General features: G+C 42.7%; 1 protein-coding gene across 2 annotated transcripts in view; it reads right to left on the bottom strand.

Moving 5' to 3' along the window:
- Positions 1–18938, bottom strand: part of LOC139273964 (tumor protein D52-like) — a 375101-nt gene that overhangs the window by 315968 nt on the left and 40195 nt on the right. For both annotated transcript variants that reach the window (XM_070891045.1, XM_070891039.1), the window contains exon 2: positions 3337–3452. In XM_070891045.1, coding sequence (XP_070747146.1) covers positions 3337–3452 — 116 coding nt within the window. The remainder of the gene's footprint in view (positions 1–3336; positions 3453–18938) is intronic.

The raw sequence follows: 18938 nt of genomic DNA, 5'->3' as shown, positions 1-18938 counted from the left end.
TGCGCAGCGAAGGTTCACCAGACTGATTCCCGGGATGGTTGGACTGACATATGAGGAGAGATTGGATCAACTGGGCCTTTATTCACTGGAGTTTAGAAGGATGAGAGGGGATCTCATAGAAACATATAAGATTATGACGGGACGGGACGAGACAAGTTAGATGCGGGTAGAATGTTCCCAATGTTGGGGAACTCCAGAACCAAGGGACACAGTCTTAGGATAAGGGGTAGGCCATTTAAGACTGAGATGAGGAGAAACTTCTTCACTCAGAGTTGTTAACCTGTGGAATTCCCTTCCGCAGAGAGTTGTTGATGCCAGTTCATTGGATATATTCAAGAGGGAGTTAGATATGGCCCTTGCGGCTAAGGGGATCATGAGGTATGGAGAGAAAGCAGGAAAGGGGTACTGAGGGAATGATCAGCCATGATCTTATTGAATGGTGGTGCAGGCTCGATGGGCCGAATGGCCTACTCCTGCACCTATTTTCTATGTTTCTATTGGCTGTAAAGCACTTTGTGACGTCTGGTGGTCATAACAGGCGCTATACAAAGACAAGTCTGCCTTTTTTTCTCCCCCCTGCTCCTCTGTTCGGCTTGCAGGCTTCTGAAGATTCCCCCACCTGGCCCACAGCTCCCCGTGATCGCAATGTTCTGGAGGCCCATGCCCATTCCTCCTCTGGCCGGTCCATGGAGAGTCCCCATCCCCGCTTCTTCAGCAGGCCCGTGATCGTATTGTTTTGCATACCCCGCAATGTTCTGGGGATGCCTCCACCCCCGCTGCTCCAGCCAGCCAGTGATCACAATGTTCTGGAGGGAGAACCCCGCCGCCCCCCCGCACTCCTCATGCTGTGCTGGTCCTGGCCCACAATTGCTAATACACCCCGCCCCCTGCTCCTCCAACCAACATGCAATCCCTCCCTCCAGTGCTTCCTAGTGCCGTGTGCCTACCCGCCTGGAGCTATCTGGCTCTCAATCTGGCTGGCGGCAGGTGGGAAGCAGAGGGTCCGAATGCAAATCAGGCCCCGTCATTAAATTTGGCAGGGCCTATGGGAAACCTGTTCTTCCGGGTTTCCTGACCACTTCGGGGTACCCCCCCCCCCCCACCACCTCAACCCACCTTCCCCATTAAAATGTGTTGAAAAGAAAAAAAGAGGCACCCAGAGCCCATGCTTGAAGCAGGCATTATTTATATATACAATGGGCCTCAAGGCCTATTTCAGGTCCCCTTTCCTGAAACTGATTTGTCCTGAACACTGCTGGTGCTGGGCAGGTCTACTTACAGCCTAACCAGCGGTCCTGAAATGCCACCGAAAGCACATTTTTAAAAAAACCTTGCATGAATACGATTGCCGGCCGCAGCTCTGTCGTCTCTCCAATCACCAACCCCTTCCACGACCTATCCAAGGGCCGCTGGTGGCAATGCAGCGGTCCAAAATTCAAATACGATTCGCCGGTTAGCTGCCAAGCGCCAAGATCGGGTCTGCCTCAAGCCCACCAGTTCCGATACAAGGATCATTCCCTGCTCCCAGAAACAATTTTTATGCCCAAGAGTCGCCCACATATTTGTGGGTACAGCACAATACAATATTTTTAAAAGATAGAATCACCCTACAAAGTATTGAAATACCCTTCTTAAAACCCATTTCTTGCAAGATTATTAAGCAGTTGGACTTTAAGATGAAACATTCTTTTGTAAACCTTAGCGTAATACTGCACATGGATGAGACATTTCTAGTACACCCATGGACAGAACTCCAGCCACAACTAAAAACCTGAGAATTCTCAAGTCAGCCCAAAGACCACTGAAGTCTGAGTTTATCAACCAACACCAAAACCCAAAAGCAGATTATCTGATCTCTCTTAACCACTGTTTGTGCGACCTTGCTGTCCACAAATTGGCTGCTGAAATCATCAGTACAACAGTGAATGTACTTCAGAAGTGAACTATTAATTATAAAGCAGTTTAGAACATTGAGAACATGAAAGGCACTATCTAAACACAATTTAATTCCATATTGGATCATACCAAACTTATTATGCCGATGGGGTTGACAGGTGTTTCCATATCTTTTTGGTCTTCTAATATTTTTGCAATGTATAATTTAATTAGCCTACAACAGAGCCTCGGTCTTAACAGATTTTCAAACCAACCAGATCCGGATCCCACAAACAATTAGTCTCTTAAAATGGAGGCACAAAGTGGGCAAGAAAATAAGTGTTTCCATTTTAATTCTAGATATTTTAGAACCGCAAGAGATAAAGTACAAAAATGTTAGTCTTTTGTTGCAGTGCCTTTATTTTTGTGTTGCATCAAATGCTTGGCTACCAATGCCACTCTTAAGCAGTACTCCTAGCGCTGCACGATTCTGCAGCCAAGAATCAGCAGCAGGCAGTGAACAAGAGATATATAGTTGGTCATTACAGTAAACAGTTTAGAGCAAATACACACAGCTTCTGTATTAATCAAGATAAAATGACAAACCATTTCTTGTGCCTCGGCTGCTGGTTCTTCTCTAGATATTGCTGCCCACACAATGATAATAGTTTTGCTGCTATTGTTTCCATAACCTTTGGAATCCAAGCCCAAATTCACTTGCTGGTTGTGGGCCAGCTGGTGGTCCACTTCAGGTCTCTGCTCCTTGTTCAACCGCTGGCTGCTCTAGTTTTTGCTCCAGATTCTCAGTGTCTGTCTCCTTTGCTCCTTAGGTACTGTAGGTTTATTCTTCAAGTAGCTTGCTCAAAACTTCAGCTTTTTAATTACCAGTGGTATACATAAATGATCTGTACTTTTAATAAAAATATATAAATCACTTGGTAATATGCTCTGGAATCTATACTTGCAACTTTTTTTTTCATACATTAGTCAGGCACTGATTTCTAGGGACACCTTATTCTCAAAGCAGGTGATTACTCCCCATCTAATTCTTATCTTTTGTGGCAGTGGCAACTTATCCACTCAGCGCCTCCTCAGAGCAGCAAGACACATCAAAATTGTGAAGTTTGGATGGGGATGGAAGTGGAACAAACATTGCATTTCACCATTGCTATAGCCCTGCACGTTAATTCTCCAAATCAATGCCCCACTTGTCCATCTTACCTAAAGTAATAGAGTACTATATAAAAGACAGCTTTATAGATGAAGCTCACAAAAAGGTGATGTTTTCTTGGACTACATTGTAGATCGAACATCACTGATAATACACTTGGCAACAAGAAAAGTGCATTTTCAGAATTTGCAGAGATGGAGGCCACTTGACAAAATCCAAATGATATAAGATCTTCCCAACACTGAGAACAAAATAAACTTCCATCACCTTCCAATCTGGTCATTCCTTACCTTAGCAAGTTCGTTTGTCAGCTCTTCTCGCTCTTCATTTGTCATTCCACCTCCGAGAACAGCAGTTGCAACTGCATCTTCTCCTACTTCAGGTGCTGGATGACTTTGCAGCAGACCTGCAATAAATAATAGAAATGTGCACTATTAGCTACTGCTCGCTACCAATTCAGTAACTGTTTTTTTTTTGGTACTGTAAGTTTAATGTTCAAGTTGCTCAAAAACACCTCTTTAAAAAAAAAACAATTTTTTTTAATTAAACCATTACTGATGCATATAATTTTGCATTAATATGGAGATTAGTTGAATCTTATCCCAAAAGGGTGCAGTTTACTTATTAAAATAAATATTCCTGTAATCATTTATTTTAATCTAATTTAGAAATTCTAGCCTCTATGAAGATGCTGCACTATGTTAACTGAGTAGCTAAAGCTTAAATATCAATCTGTACACAAAATCTTAACTGTGTGTAGAGTTATTACTCGCATGAACATGAACACTAACTCAGGAACAAGAAAATAAACCTTGCAGTCAACCCAATGTCAGCGGTGGGGAAACTTTTAAAGACAAAAATGTGGACTGAGAGGTTTATCTCATGCCCCTTTTTGAACAGCGATGTAATATTTGCAACCTTCCAGTCCTCTGGCACCACTCCAAGGAGGTTTGAAAGATTTTAAGCTAGGGCCTCTGCTATTTCCACGCTTACTTCTCTCAACTACCTCGGGTGCAGCCCATCAGAGCTGGGTGACTTTTCTACTTTGAGCACTGCCAACCTTTTCGGTATCTCCTCTTCACCTCTTTTTATCCTATCCAATTTCTCTACTACCTCCTGCTTTACTGTGACATTGGCAGCAACCCCTTCTTTAGTGAAGACAGATGCAAAGGATGCATTTAGTACCTCAGCCATGTACCCTGTGTATCCACAAGATTATCTATTTTTTGGTCCCTAATCAGCTCCCACCCTTCTTTTGACTATTTATATGTTTATAAAAGATGTGTTTGTTTTTATATTAGCCATTAAGCTTTTCCATAGAGTCTCTTTCCCCTCTTATTTCCTGGTTCAGTTCTTCTCTGCACTCTGTATTCTGCTTGATTAGTATATTATGACTGACATTTATCAGAAGCCTCCTTTTTCTGTTTCATTTTAATCTTTACATCTTTAATCATCCAGGGAGCTCTAGCTTTAGATACCCGTCCTTTGCCCTGTACAGGAATGTATCTATTCTGTACCCAAACTATCTCTTCTTTGAAGGCTTCCCATTGCTCATTTACTGTTGTACCTGCCAAGCTTTGTTTCCAATCTATCTGGGCCAGATACCTTTTCACCTCACTGAAATTAGCCCTCTTCCAGGTTCTGTCTTCGCGAAGGAAAACACAAATAACCTTCCGGAAATACTAGGGGACCGAGGGTCTAGTGAGAAGGAGGAACTGAAGGATATCCTTATTAGTCAGAAAATTGTGTTAGGGAAATTGATGGGATTAAAGGCCGATAAATCCCCAGGGCCCAATAGTCTGCATCCCAGAGTACTTAAGGAAGTGGCGCTAGAAGTAGTGGATGCATTGGTGACATTTTCCAACAGTCTATCGACTCTGGATCAGTTCCTATGGACTGGAGGGTAGCTAATGTAACACCACTGTTTAAAAAAGGAGGGAAGAGAAAAAAAACAGGGAATTATAGACCAGTTAGCCTGACATCAGTAGTGGGGAAAATGTTGGAATCAATTATTAAAAGATGAAATAGCAGCACATTTGGCAAGCAGTGACAGGATCGGTCCAAGTCAGCATGGATTTATGAAAGGGAAATCATGCTTGACAAATCTTCTAGAATTTTTTGAGGATGTAACTAGTAGAGTGGACAAGGGAGAACCAGTGGATGTGGTGTATTTAGACTTTCAAAAGGCTTTTGACAAGGTCCCACACAAGAGATTAGTGTGCAAAATTAAAGCACACGGTATTGGGGGTAATGTATTCTAGAAGATTTGTCAAGCATGATTTCCCTTTCATAAATCCATGCTGACTTGGACCGATCCTGTCACTGCTTTCCAAATGTGCTGCTATTTCATCTTTTAATAATTGATAGAGAACTGGTTGGCAGACAAGAAGCAGAGAGTAGGGATTAACAGGTCCTTCTCAGAATGGCAAGCAGTGACTAGTGGGGTGCCGTAGGGCTCAGTGCTGGGACCCCAGCTATTTACAACATACATCAATGATTTAGATGAAGAAATTGAGTGTAATATCTCGAAGTTTGCTGGTGACACTAAGCTGAGTGGCGATGTGAGCTGTGAAGAGGATGCCAAGAGGCTGCAGGGTGACTTGGACAGTTTAGGCGAATGGGCAAATGCATGGCAGATGCAGTATAATGTGGATAAATGTGAGGTTATCCACTTTGGTGGCAAAAACAGGAAGGCAGAATATTATCTGAATGGCAGATTAGGAAAAGGGGATTGAGACCTGGGTGTCATGGTACATCAGTCATTAAAAGTTGGCATGCAGGTACAGCAGGCGGCAAAGGCAGCAAATGGCATGTTGGCCTTCCCTGCCAGGGGATTTGAGTATAGGAGCAGGGAGGTCTTAATGCAGTTGTACAGGACCTTGGTGAAGCCTCACTTGGAATAGTGTTCAGTTTTGGTCTCCTAATCTGAGGAAGGACATTCTTGCTATTGAGAGTGCAGCGAAGGTTCACCAGACTGATTCCTGGGATGGCAGGACTGACATAAGAAGAGAGACTGGATCAACTGGACCTGTATTCACTGGCGTTTAGATGAATGAGAGGGGATCTCATAGAAACATATAAAATTCTGACGAGACTGGATGGGTTAGATGCAGGAAGAATGTTCCCGATATTGGGGAAGTCCAGAACCAGGGGCCACAGTCTAAGAATAAAGGGTAAGCCATTTAGGACCGAGATGAGGAGAAACTTCACTCAGAGTTGTTAACCTGTGGAATTCTCTACCGCAGAGTTGTTGAATATATCTAATGAACTGACATCAAGAGGGAGTTAGATATGGCCCTGAAGGCTAAAGGGATCAAGGGGTATGGAGAGAAAGCAGGAAGGGGTACTGAGGTGAATGATCAGCCATGATCATATTGAATGGTGGTGCAGGCCTGAAGGGCAGAATGGCCTACTCCTGCACCTATTTTCTATGTTTCTAATATCTTCACCTTTGCTTGTTCCTTTGTCCCTTTCCATAACTACTCTAAACTGGAGACACAAACAATTAGATTGGACTGCGAAGGCGGGTTACTGTCATGATTCAAGATTTTTTGACCTTCTTCCCCCCCCCTCCTCCTTCATGCAAAGGATTTGGACATGAGCTACATGAAGACACGTTTCCCAGCAAAAGCTTGCCTAAAAGGGTGTAGCTTCCCAATGGTCAACTGTGGATTGATCGGGAGATGAATAGTAATTACAATGGGAGATGCAAAATTCTAAAGACACAATCATTGGCCATGTCCGATTGTTCAGAAGACATTGCACACCTTAGTGTTGGAAACATTTTGATCTCTGTGTGCACTGAGAGGAGCTTTTATAATAGTCAGACACAGACGTCAAAAAAGGCCAGAAGCAAGGGGAGAATCTCTGCCCTCGTCAGGGAGAGTTTGTGCTTACACATTAATTAAAATGGCTCACTGAAGCAGGCTAGGAAACATATGTTCTTGGTTTATTTTTGTAATAGGACACAAACAAAAGTTATAATCGATTATGCCAAGTGTCTTATCATATTGTGTTCTATAAATTTTGCTTACTGTGGAATAAATCAGCTTACGAATCAAAATATCTCGTCTAGCGTTAACTTGGTCCACCTTCAGAGAGATTGGAGAGCACGTACCTAAGAGAATGGAGAGTCGGTCCAGTACACAAGTTTCACTACTGTACTTAGATAGATATGATAGCTGGAGTAATCTTAAAAGATGACTTAATTGGGAGTGGCGAGTTTGTACACTGCTAAACAATAATTCTAGGTATAACCCATTTGATGGAGCTACTTCCTAAACTATTGTGGGTAGCTGATCTGGCCCATGTTGTTGGGATATTGAAAGATGACTTTGTAGGCTCTAGTTTGATTATTTCTAGTTTACACAGGAGAAAAGGCTGATCAAGCATGAATCCAAGGAGACACTAGAGGTATAGAAAAATATTTAGAGCTGGAAATTACTTTTAAGCACAAAACACAATCGAAGTGTATGAAAGTATAGTTTTTTTTTTAAAGTTTGGGACTATCAAGATGGCCTACAAAATGGTATTGTCTGATCAGATACATTTTAATGTTGGAAGTTATCATCCAGAATTATCCATTACATTTAGTACTGATCTTAAAGCTAGCTGTCTTAACAGACCACAAACTATCCCGATAAACAAATATAAACTGAAAGACATAAGCAACTAACATTGCTTTCAGATTTGTAGCTCTTAGCTTCAGAAAACTGAAACTTTACTCAAGAAGTGAAACTTGGTAAAATGTTAACCATAGATCTGCTAAAAGACCCCAAGTACCATTAAAAAGGAGTCCGGAGAGGCGTCGAGGAGGCCGATAAAAGGCCCGGGAATTCAAGGAGCTGCGGGAGTTCGGAGAGGCGTCAAGGAGGCCAGCTGGTGCTGGGGCAGGGACAGAAGGTGAACAAAGAAGTAGAAAGAAATCGAAGGGTGATGTCACAGCCAAGCGGGTAAATGAGTGGCTGGTGGATTGGTGAGTATTTAATCTTTTTTTCTTTTTATTTCCTAATCAGCAGGTAATCTTTGATATTGTTGCCAAATTCAGTTAATCTAAGGGTTAAGTCATAGCAGGAGAGCCCAGACGCGTGTCATGCTCCTCCTGTGCTTTGTGGGAACTCTTGACACTTCCAGTGTCCCTGACTACATGTACAGGAAGTGTATCCTGCTGCAGCACCTGACAGACCGCATTGCGGCACTGGAGCGGCGCATGGATTTTACTATGGAGCATCCGCGATGCTGAGGATGTCGTGAATAGCACGTTAGTGAGTTGGTCACACCGCAGGCAAAGGTTACTCAGGCAGATAAGGAATGGGTGACCAACAGGCAGAGCAATGGAAGGAAGGTAGTGCAGCGGTCCCCTGCGGTCATCACCCTCCAAAACAGAAACACCTTTGTAGCTACTGTTGGCGGGGGGGGGGGGGGGGGGGGGGGGGGGAAGAAAGAGAATGACTCATCAGGGGAAGGCAGCAGCAGCTGCTGCCAAGGTCATGGCACCATGAATGGCTCTGCTGCACAGGAGGACAGGAAAAAGAGTGGGAGAGCTATAGTGGTAGGGGATTCTCTTGTAAGGGGAATAGATGGCCATTTCTGCGGCTGGATGGCATGCTGCCTCCTTGCTGCAAGGGTCAAGGATGTCTTGGAGCGGCTGCAGGACATTTTGGAGGAGGAGGGTGAACAGCCAGTTGTTGTGGTGCATATCGGTACCAACGATATTAGGTAAAAAATGAGATGAGGTGCTTCAAGCTGAATTTAGGGAGCTAGGAGTTAAATGAAAAAGCAGGACCTCAAAAAGGTAGTAATCTCAGGATTGCTACCAGTGCCACATGCTAGTCAGAGTAGGAATTGCAGGATAGCTATGAATAAATACGTGGCTTGAGGAGTGGTGCAGGAGGGAGGGATTCAAATTCCTGGGACATTGGAACCGGTTCTGGGAGAGGTGGGACCAGTACAAACCGGACAGTCAGTACCTGGGCAGGACCGGAACCAATATCCTAGGGGGAGTGTTTGCTAGTGCTGTTGAGGAGGGGATAAACTAATATGGCAGGGGGACCTATGCAGGGAGACAGAGGGAAGTAAAATGGGGGCAGAAGCAAAAGATAGAAAGAAGAAAGGCAAAAGTGGAGGGCAGAGAAACCCAAGGCAAAAATCAAAAAGGGCCACATTACAGCAAAAGTCTAAAGGGACAAAAAGTGTTAAAAAGACAAGCCTGAAGGCTCGGTGCCTCAACGCGAGGAGTATTCGTAATAAGGTGGACGAATTACTTGTGCAGGCAGCTATGAATGAATATGATATAATTGGGATTATGGAGATTAACGAAGGACATTAGCTTGGATGATGTGGAATCTGTATGGGTAGAGCTGCGGAATACCAAAGGGCAGAAAACGAGAGTGGGAGTTGTGTACAGACCACCAAACAGTAGGAGTGAGGTTGGGGACAGCATCAAACAAGAAATTAGGGATGCGTGCAATAAAGGTAGAGCAGTTATCATGCGTGACTTTAACCTACATATAGATTGGGCTAACCAAACTGGTAGCAGTATGGTGGAGGAGGATTTCCTGGAGTGTATTAGGGATGGTTTTCTAGACCAATATGTCGAGGAACCAACTAGAGGGCTGGCCATCCTAGACTGGGTGATGTGTAACGAAAAAGGACTAATTAGCAATCTTGTTGTGCGAGGCCCCTTGGGGAAGAGTGACCATAATATGGTTGAATTCTTTATTAAGATGGAGTATGACACAGTTAATTCAGAGACTAGTGTCCTGAACTTAAGGAAAGGTAACTTTGATGGTATGAGACGTGAATTGGCTAGAATAGACTAGCGAATAATACTTAAAGGTTTGATGGTGGATAGGCAATGGCAAACATTTAAAGATCACATGGATCAACTTCAACAATTGTACATCCCTGTCTGGAATGAAAATAAAACGGGGAAGGTGGATCAACTGTGGCTAACAAGGGAAATTAGGGATAGTGTTAAATCCAAGGAAGAGGCATATAAACTGGCCAGAAAAAGCAGCAAACCTGAGGACTGGGAGAAATTTAGAATTCAGCAGAGGAAGACAAAAGGGTTTAATTAGGAGGGGGAAAATACAGTACGAGAGGAAGCTTGCAGGGAACACAAAAACTGACTGCAAAAGCTTCGATAGATATGTGAAGAGGAAAAGATTAGTGAAGACAAACATAGGTCCCTTGCAGTCAGAATCAGGTGGATTTATAATGGGGAACAAAGAAATGGCAGGCCAATTGAACAAATACTTCGGTTCTGTCTTCACTAAGGAAGACACAAATAACGTTCCGGAAATACTAGGGGACCGAGGGTCTAGCGAGAAGGAGGAACTGAAGGAAATCCTTATTAGCCAGGAAATGGTGTTCGGGAAATTGATTGGATTGAAGGCCAATAAATCCCCGGGGCCTGACAGTCTGCATCCCAGAGTACTTAAGGAAGTGGCCCTAGAAATAGTGGATGCATTGGTGATCATTTTCTATTGACTCTGGATCAGTAACTAGGGACTGGAGGGTAGCTAATGTAACACCACTTTTTTTTTTTTTTAAAAGGAGGGAGAAAACAGCTAATTATAGACCAGTTAGCCTGACATCAGTAGTGGGGAAAATGTTGGAATCAATTATTAAAGATGAAATAGCAGCGCATTTGGAAAGCAGCGACAGGACCGGTCCAAGTCAGCATGGATTTATGAAAGGGAGATCATGCTCGACAAATCTTCTAGAATTTTTTTGAGGATGTAACTAGTAGAGTGGACAAAGGAGAACCAGTGGATGTGGTGTATTTGGACTTTCAAAAGGCTTTTGACAAGGTCCCACACAAGAGATTAGTGTGCAAAATTAAAGCACATGGTATTGGGGGTAATGTATTGACGTGGATAGAGAACTGGTTGGCAGACAGGAAACAGAGAGTCAGGATTAACAGGTCCTTTTCAGAATGGCAGGCAGTGACTAGTGGGGTGCTGCAGGGCTCAGTGCTGGGACCCCAGCTATTTACAATATACATCAATGATTTAGATGAAGGAATTGATTGTAATATCTCCAAGTTTGCAGATGACACTAAGCTGGGTGGCGGTGTGAGCTGTAAGAAGGATGCCAAGAGGCTGCAGGGTGACTTGGATAGGTGAGTGGGCAAATGCATGGCAGATGCAGTATAATGTGGATAAATGTGAGGTTATCCACTTTGGTGGCAAAAACATGAAGGCAGGTTATCTAAATGGCAGCAGATTAGGAAAAGGGGAGGTGCAATGAGACCTGGTACGTCAGTCATTGAAGGTTGGCATGCAGGTGCAGCAGGACGTGAAGTTGGCAAATGGCATGTTGGCCTTCATAGCCAGGGGATGCAAGTATAGGAGCAGGGAGGTCTTACTGCAGTTGTACAGGGCCTTGGTGAGGCCTCACCTGCAATAGTGTGTTCAGTTTTGGTCTCCGAATCTGAGGAAGGACATAGAAACATAGAAACATAGAAAATAGGTGCAGGAGTAGGCCATTCGGCCCTTCGAGCCTGCACCGCCATTCGATGAGTTCATGGCTGAACATGTAACTTCAGTACCCCATTCCTGCTTTCTCCCCATACCCCTTGATCCCCCGAGTAGTAAGGACTTCATCTAACTCCTTTTTGAATATATTTAGTGAATTGGCTCATTGAAGTCTGTCTTCATTTATAAAGCCAAGGATCCCAAATTGCAGGCTTCCCATATAGATATCCTCATCATCAATTGCTTCAGCCTTGCCAGTGGCCACAGCGATGCCCCTTCCCATGTTCTCCCTGGGTATTAAAATACGCACACACACTTGTTTTCCCCCCCTCCAGTTAAATCCTTCTGCCTCCTATTACACGCTAGTTTCTCCTGCAAGAGGGAAGTGGGTCAGTAAGTGTGGTCATAGCTGCCCGAGCTGGGAGATGTGGGTGTAAGGCTTGCATGCAACAGTGCTAAGCGTGTGAGGGTGAGGTAAAACATTAATGGTAGAGTTATGTCCTGATTGCTAGAGATTTTGGTGAATGGGTGATGGGGAGGGAAGCAGTGATTTGAGCAATGGTGAGGCTCGTGGCGCAGTTGGTAGGATATCACATTTGAAGATAAAGACTCATTGACCTTGACAACTCCTGTGAGATCATTAAACGTCTTCCTGCAACACTCCTGGCATTGATCTCCGCTGCCATGTTTTCCCACTGCCTGCAGAGCATGTGCCTGGAGGGCCTCCTGCCCCCCTGCAGATACAGGACATCTCCTCTCCTTTCTACCTCTTCAACCAAGGCCTTCAGTGAATTATCGGAAAGCCTTGGTGCACGCTCTCTCGCATGGTCAGCCATTCTTCAATTTTACAGCACAATTCAGTTCACAAATGACTTGCATCATGTCTGGTAGCAACAATCCACCTCCCCTTTAAGAGGTGCAGGTTGCCTTTAAGTATCGCCAGCCACCCACGATATCAGGCCCCCTGCTGATTCGTGCAGCCAATGAGCAGTGCACTTAGTGCTGGCTGCATGCAGAAATCATGCAAAATTACAGACACCATGAATTTACTGTGCTATCTGCAGTGCAATGACTGGGCACCACGATCCCTGTGCCCTTTTTTAGGTTTTATACAATTTAACACCCTTACTCTTACTCCCATAATTACTCTTATTCCTGTTTTGGTACGTTAACCTAATTTTCCCCATCTATACAAGTCTCTCCTTTCTATCAATTTTTTTCCTTACGTCTCTCTCCATGTCTCCAGCACATTTCTCTTCCTCGGTGTACATTTCCCCATGTACTGCCATGGACGTTCTTGCTATCGACAGAGAGCAGCAAAGGTTCACCAGACTGATGCCCGGGATGGCAGGACTGACATATGAGGAGAGACTGGATCGACTGGGCCTGTATTCACTGGAATTTAGATGAATGAGAGGGGATCTCATAGAAACATAAAATTATGACGGGACTGGATAAGTTAGATGCAGGAAGAACGTTCTCGATGTTGGGGAAGTCCAGAACCAGGGGTCACAGTCTAAGGATAAGGGGTATGCCATTTTGGACCAAGATGAGATGAGGAGAAACTTCTTCACTCAGGAGTTGTTAACCTGTGGAATTCTCTTCCGCAGAGAGTTGTTGATGCCAGTTCGTTGGATATGGCCATTACGACTAAAGGGATCAAGGGGTATGGAGAGAAAGCAGTACTGAGGTGAATGATCAGCCATGATCTTATTGAATGGTGGTGCAGGCTCGAAGGGCCGAATGGCCTACTCCTGCACCTATTTTCTACGTTTCTATGCTAAAAAGGCAAACAACTACTGTGTTGGTGAAGGACACATGATCAACAATGCTCTGCACAGTAAAATTCTTGATGCACTGTCCCCATGCACTTATTGCCATTGGAGTGTGTACAATGAGAAATATACTTAAAATGTTTTAGGGGAAATTTTGAATACTTTTACAAAGTTTCAGAAAGGACAGAAACAGATTAACTTTTATTCCTGTTCCCCAAAATGTATTCTTAAAAAACCTTCCACCTATGGCAGCTATTAAGCATGCAACAGCAACCTAAGGATACCTCCACCTCAGATTTTTCAACCTCCTTTCCCCATCTTCTGCACAATGGTAAAAACCCAGCCCCTGCTCAGTGCATCCTCAGAAACACAATCACTTTAATGAGATTGACCCATGTTTACCAGATCAGCTTCAACTCCATATTCTTTGTACGCACTGTGCATGCACATGTGCATCTGCACTCATGTGCAAAAGAGCAAGAAAGGAACGAGAAGGAAGCATATATATTGCACCTTCTGCACCCTCCATAGAAAGAACATCGTGTATGTGTAGTCATATGTTGGAGAAAAGATCTGTACAAGGAATGAAGAGAACTGCAATCACTTGTTAGTTGCGTATTGCTACAGCTGAAGAAGCACTTTGAAAAAAGACTGTTAAAATCTCCAGAGAAAACCTCAGCTAAAAGAAACACAATTATGTACACCTATTGATCAAAGGATTAATTAATTACATTCTGAGAAACAGGAACAAGAATTGGCAAATGAAGTGCAGGGATTACACTAAAACATCACGACATACGTGCACTTCACCAAACTAAGATAGCAGTGCAATACCATCCTCCCAAAATCACACATTGAAAGTCACCTGTACACAATTCAGTGATATTAACATATACATCTATCTATATAATTAAAAATCTAGGACACACATTTCTTGTCCAAAACCCTTATTTCCTGATTCATGACTTTGGCCACATTTTTCAGTCAACATTTACCACTGAAAATTGGTAATCAACAAGGGAATCTCCCAGAATGTAAGTAAATCTCACAGGCACTGCTGCCCAGTATAAAAGTAAACATAGAAACATTGAAACATAGAAAATAGGTGCACGAGTATGCCATTCGGCCCTTCTAGCCTGCACCGCCATTCAATGAGTTCATGGCTGAACATGCAACTTCAGTACCCCATTCCTGCTTTCTCACCATACCCCTTGATCCCCCTAGTAGTAAGGACTTCATCCAACTCCTTTTTGAATATATTTAGTGAATTGGCCTCAACAACTTTCTGTGGTAGAGAATTCCACAGGTTCACCACTCTCTGGGTGAAGAAGTTTCTCCTCATCTCGGTCCTAAATGGCTTACCCCTTATCCTTAGACTGACCCCTGGTTCTGGACTTCCCCAACATTGGGAACATTCTTCCTGCATCTAACCTGTCTGAACCCATCAGAATTTTAAACGTTTCTATGAGGTCCCCCCTCATTCTTCTGAACTCGTGAATACAAGCCCAGTTGATCCAGTCTTTGATAGGTCAGTCCCGCCATCCCGGGAATCAGTCTGGTGAACCTTTGCTGCACTCCCTCAATAGCAAGAATGTCCTTCCTCAAGTTAGACGACCAAAACTGTACACAATACTCCAGGTGTGGCCTCACCAAGGCTCTGTACAACTGTAGCAACACCTCCCTGCCCCTGCACTCAAATCCCCTCGCTATGAAGGCCAACATGCCATTTGCTTTCTTAACCGCCTGCTGTACCTGCATGCCAACCTTCAATCACTGATGTACCATGACACCCAGGTCTCGTTGCACCTCCCCTTTTCCTAATCTGTCACTATTCAGATAATAGTCTGTCTCTCTGTTTTTAACCACCAAAGTGGATAACCTCACATTTATCCACATTATACTTCATCTGCCATGCATTTGCCCACTCACCTAACCTATCCAAGTCACTCTGCAGCCTCACAGCATCCTCCTCGCAGCTCACACTGCCACCTAACTTAGTGTCATCCGCAAATTTGGAGATACTACATTTAATTCCCTCGTCTAAATCATTAATGTACAATGTAAACAACTGGGGACCAAGCACAGAACCTTGCGATACCCCACTAGTCACTGCCTGCCATTCTGAAAAGTACCCATTTACTCCCACTCTTTGCTTCCTGTCTGACAACCAGTTCTCAATCCATGTTAGCACACTACCCCCAATCCCATGTGCTTTAACTTTGCACATTAATCTCTTGTGTGGGACCTTGTCGAAAGCCTTCTGAAAGTCCAAATGTACCACATCAACTGGTTCTCCCTTGTCCACTCTACTGGAAACATCCTCAAAAAATTCCAGAAGATTTGTCAAGCATGATTTCCCTTTCACAAATCCATGCTGACTTGGACCTATCATATCACCTCTTTCCAAATGCGCTGCTATGACATCCTTAATAATTGATTCCATCATTTTACCCACTACTGAGGTCAGGCTGACCGGTCTATAATTCCCTGTTTTCTCTCTCCCTCCTTTTTTAAAAAAAGTGGGGTTACATTGGCTACCCTCCACTCGATAGGAACTAATCCAGAGTCAATGGAATGTTGGAAAATGACTTGCAAATTTCAAACCTGTGGTTTGCAACTGCATACTTCCTTCTGTGCTCTCACCGATACGCTCTCCGACCGGCTACTTAAAATATTGAAGCTCTAAAGACATTTTAATATTAGAATCAGGAGAGATATTAAGTCTCCAATAAAGATCAATCTGCTCTTCCAATGATGACATCTCAACTACAAAGACCCATATCATTTAATTTGAATTCTCATTTGAGGAAAACAGTTTTGTAAATTTCCCCTTCTGCTAGGCACCTCTCCTTGACTTAAAGCCCAGACAAGGTATTGTTCCCAGGATTCGGATAGTGCCTTTAAAGAGCAGCTGGGTGAACTGTCTCTTTTTCTTGCCTCTCTTCCTGGATGAATTGCCTGGCTTTCACTCTTGATTTCAACAGCAAGGCACAAATTGTAAACCTGCCATTTAGGGGATCATCCATCACTATGATTCACCACCATGGGTGACTATGCAATCACATTCGTAACTTTTGAGTAACTGTTTAACATTTCAGAGGTGGTACCCCCATGTAAATATGATGAGTGTGTTTCACACTAAGTATTGGATTCATTCAATACCAATTGTAGTAAAGAATCTTAAGACTCGCATGAGGCACACACACATGGATCCTGGCTACAAAAAGAAGAAACGATGATTAAGGTCCAAGGACTGTTGGAAGGGAGTAAGCAAATACCAACTCGTTTTCTCGTAGACCAGCATGTAGAAATGGACATGCCCATGTTGTATAGGCCCAAGTTCAAAGTTACAAGCAGTGACAGTGACTGGTGGAATACTTCTCTTGACTGGAATTACTTTTGGACTACTTCCTGTTTGGAGATTTTGCCATCAATACCAGTGTCTCTGCCATTGGTCTGTATTAAACATAGAATGATCTGGAAACTCATCTCTGGGATACCCTACGTATATCCTTGGTTTCCTGTTTCTAAACTAAATATCCATTTAGTACCACATTTTAACCCCTCATTTGTGATGTCTTAATTCAGCTAATAACCATCAATGTGGAACTTTGTCAAAAGCTTTCTGAAATCCAACGATAATATCAACTGCATTTCCCTAATTCTTACAAAGCTCTGCCAAAGCAGTAGTTGTCGACCTCATTGTTTTTAGGTTGGGGGGGGGGGGGGGGGGGGGGAGGGCGGGGAGGAAGACAGAACAAGAGCATATAATTAACATACTTTACATACAGAAGTTTAGAAATAGAAAAGGTATGTGTAGATACAATATTTAAAAGTGATATTTATATAGCAATTAGATTAAGTACTATAGCAAACCAACAGCCTCTTTTTACAGTATATGAATTATTTAAGAGTAGCAAAACAAAATCAACCAGAAGTGTGCAAAAGGAGCACAAATATATATAATCTTTGTTTGGGCAATTCCAACATAATTTTAATCCACAATGGACATTAGTCACATTCTATGCAAAGCACCTTTAACTTAATTGGTCTGTGTAGAAGAAAGCAGCTGGTCGTAAGATTATGGAGGTGTTTTCAACTGTTTGGAAGTTTACAATTAAAAATTAAATGAAAACACTGAAGCCAGACAAAATTCAATCCTTGCCACATCTACGGCCCACATTCTATCCTGCACCAAGTCCTGCTCACCCATCACGGAAAAGGTACAACAGAAATGATCACAATGGCACAAAGGAGGAACTGTTGAGAGATGTAGTGGGTAGTGACTTTGTGGAAAGAAACATGACAGATCACTGGAAAATCTCAAATTAATAAAAGGACTTTCATTATAACTAGTTTCTTCATAACAGCTTTGCTCATTAAAAGAGTCAGCTGCCCCAAGAAGACAAACAGGAAATAAATCTGGAATGTGAACACCAAACTTCATGACAATTACAGTTCAATTTCATAATATTTTTAATTCTGTTTTCTTTGAGGGGGATCTTGATTTTAAGAGGATGGGGTTAGTGTTCAGCAGAATTTACAAACAGTGAAGAGAGTTGAAAGGCATGTTTGAAATGACAAAACATACCAAAACAATAACTTTTGCAAAACATAGGCACACAGAGGCAAAATGAAGCACTACAAGGTGTAGTCTACAAACATGTTAAACTGCATTTCAAACTAGATATATGAGTCAAGAACTTAGTTTTGCAAGTTAACTTTTGCAATGCACTACTAAAATTAATACATATGTGAGAATTGCAATTGATGGTGCATGGTTTTAAATACATGATTTCAAGTTAATGTTTAAAACTGTTCAAGCAAACACCAACTCCGATGTAACATGTATCTACAGCAATAACCCAATTACACCCATCGGTCAAAGAGAGAACAATTTGAACAATGATAACATAAGATTCGGAGATATATGCAATACATAGAAATTTGGCAGAGCCATAATTCAAGCATGCATGACAGATCTCCTCCAAGAATTGAAACTCAATGCAGGAACAAATAATACTTTATGCTTTGATTAAAATAAAAGATTGAAAGTTAAATTGATGGATACAAGTGGCTTTTCATGAATAATCTGCGAGAAAAGCAGTCATATGAATTTATTAGGATCATATGAAACAGTTCATTTAGTCCCAGGCCTTAGCAATCAGACACAAAAACCTCCAATTGTTTTCCTGCAAAGCATCAGGTCCCGAGTGCAAATAGTGTTCATCATAAGTAGTTTTTAAGAGCAGTTATTCAATATCTATTTAATAAATGGGCCAAAATGACAAATCACTACCTAGCAAAACTTTTCTGAAACCTGCAAAGAAAGTAAAATAACAGAAATATATTGACAATAGGAACAGTAGGCCATTAGAGCTACAAACGCTGCTTTACCATTCTTAATCACAGCATCTCATCCAGTTAATCCCAATTTCCTGTTTTTTCTCCAGATTTAATATGGTTATCTCCCAAGCAAGTATCTGTTACAATCTCAACTTTGTAGATTTGACCTTCTAGGAGTAGTTCATTCCACATTTTCACCCTCTGTCAGGAAAGTTTTACTGGATTCACTTTTAGCCAGTTTAAACTAAAATTACAATCCCTGCTTGTGGATTCTACAACAACTTCTAGAGC

The sequence above is a fragment of the Pristiophorus japonicus genome, chromosome 1 (assembly GCF_044704955.1).
Source record: "Pristiophorus japonicus isolate sPriJap1 chromosome 1, sPriJap1.hap1, whole genome shotgun sequence".
NCBI lineage: Eukaryota > Metazoa > Chordata > Chondrichthyes > Pristiophoridae > Pristiophorus > Pristiophorus japonicus.
The sequence above is the reverse complement of the archived record's forward strand: the minus strand, read 5'-3'. Positions and strand labels throughout refer to the sequence as shown.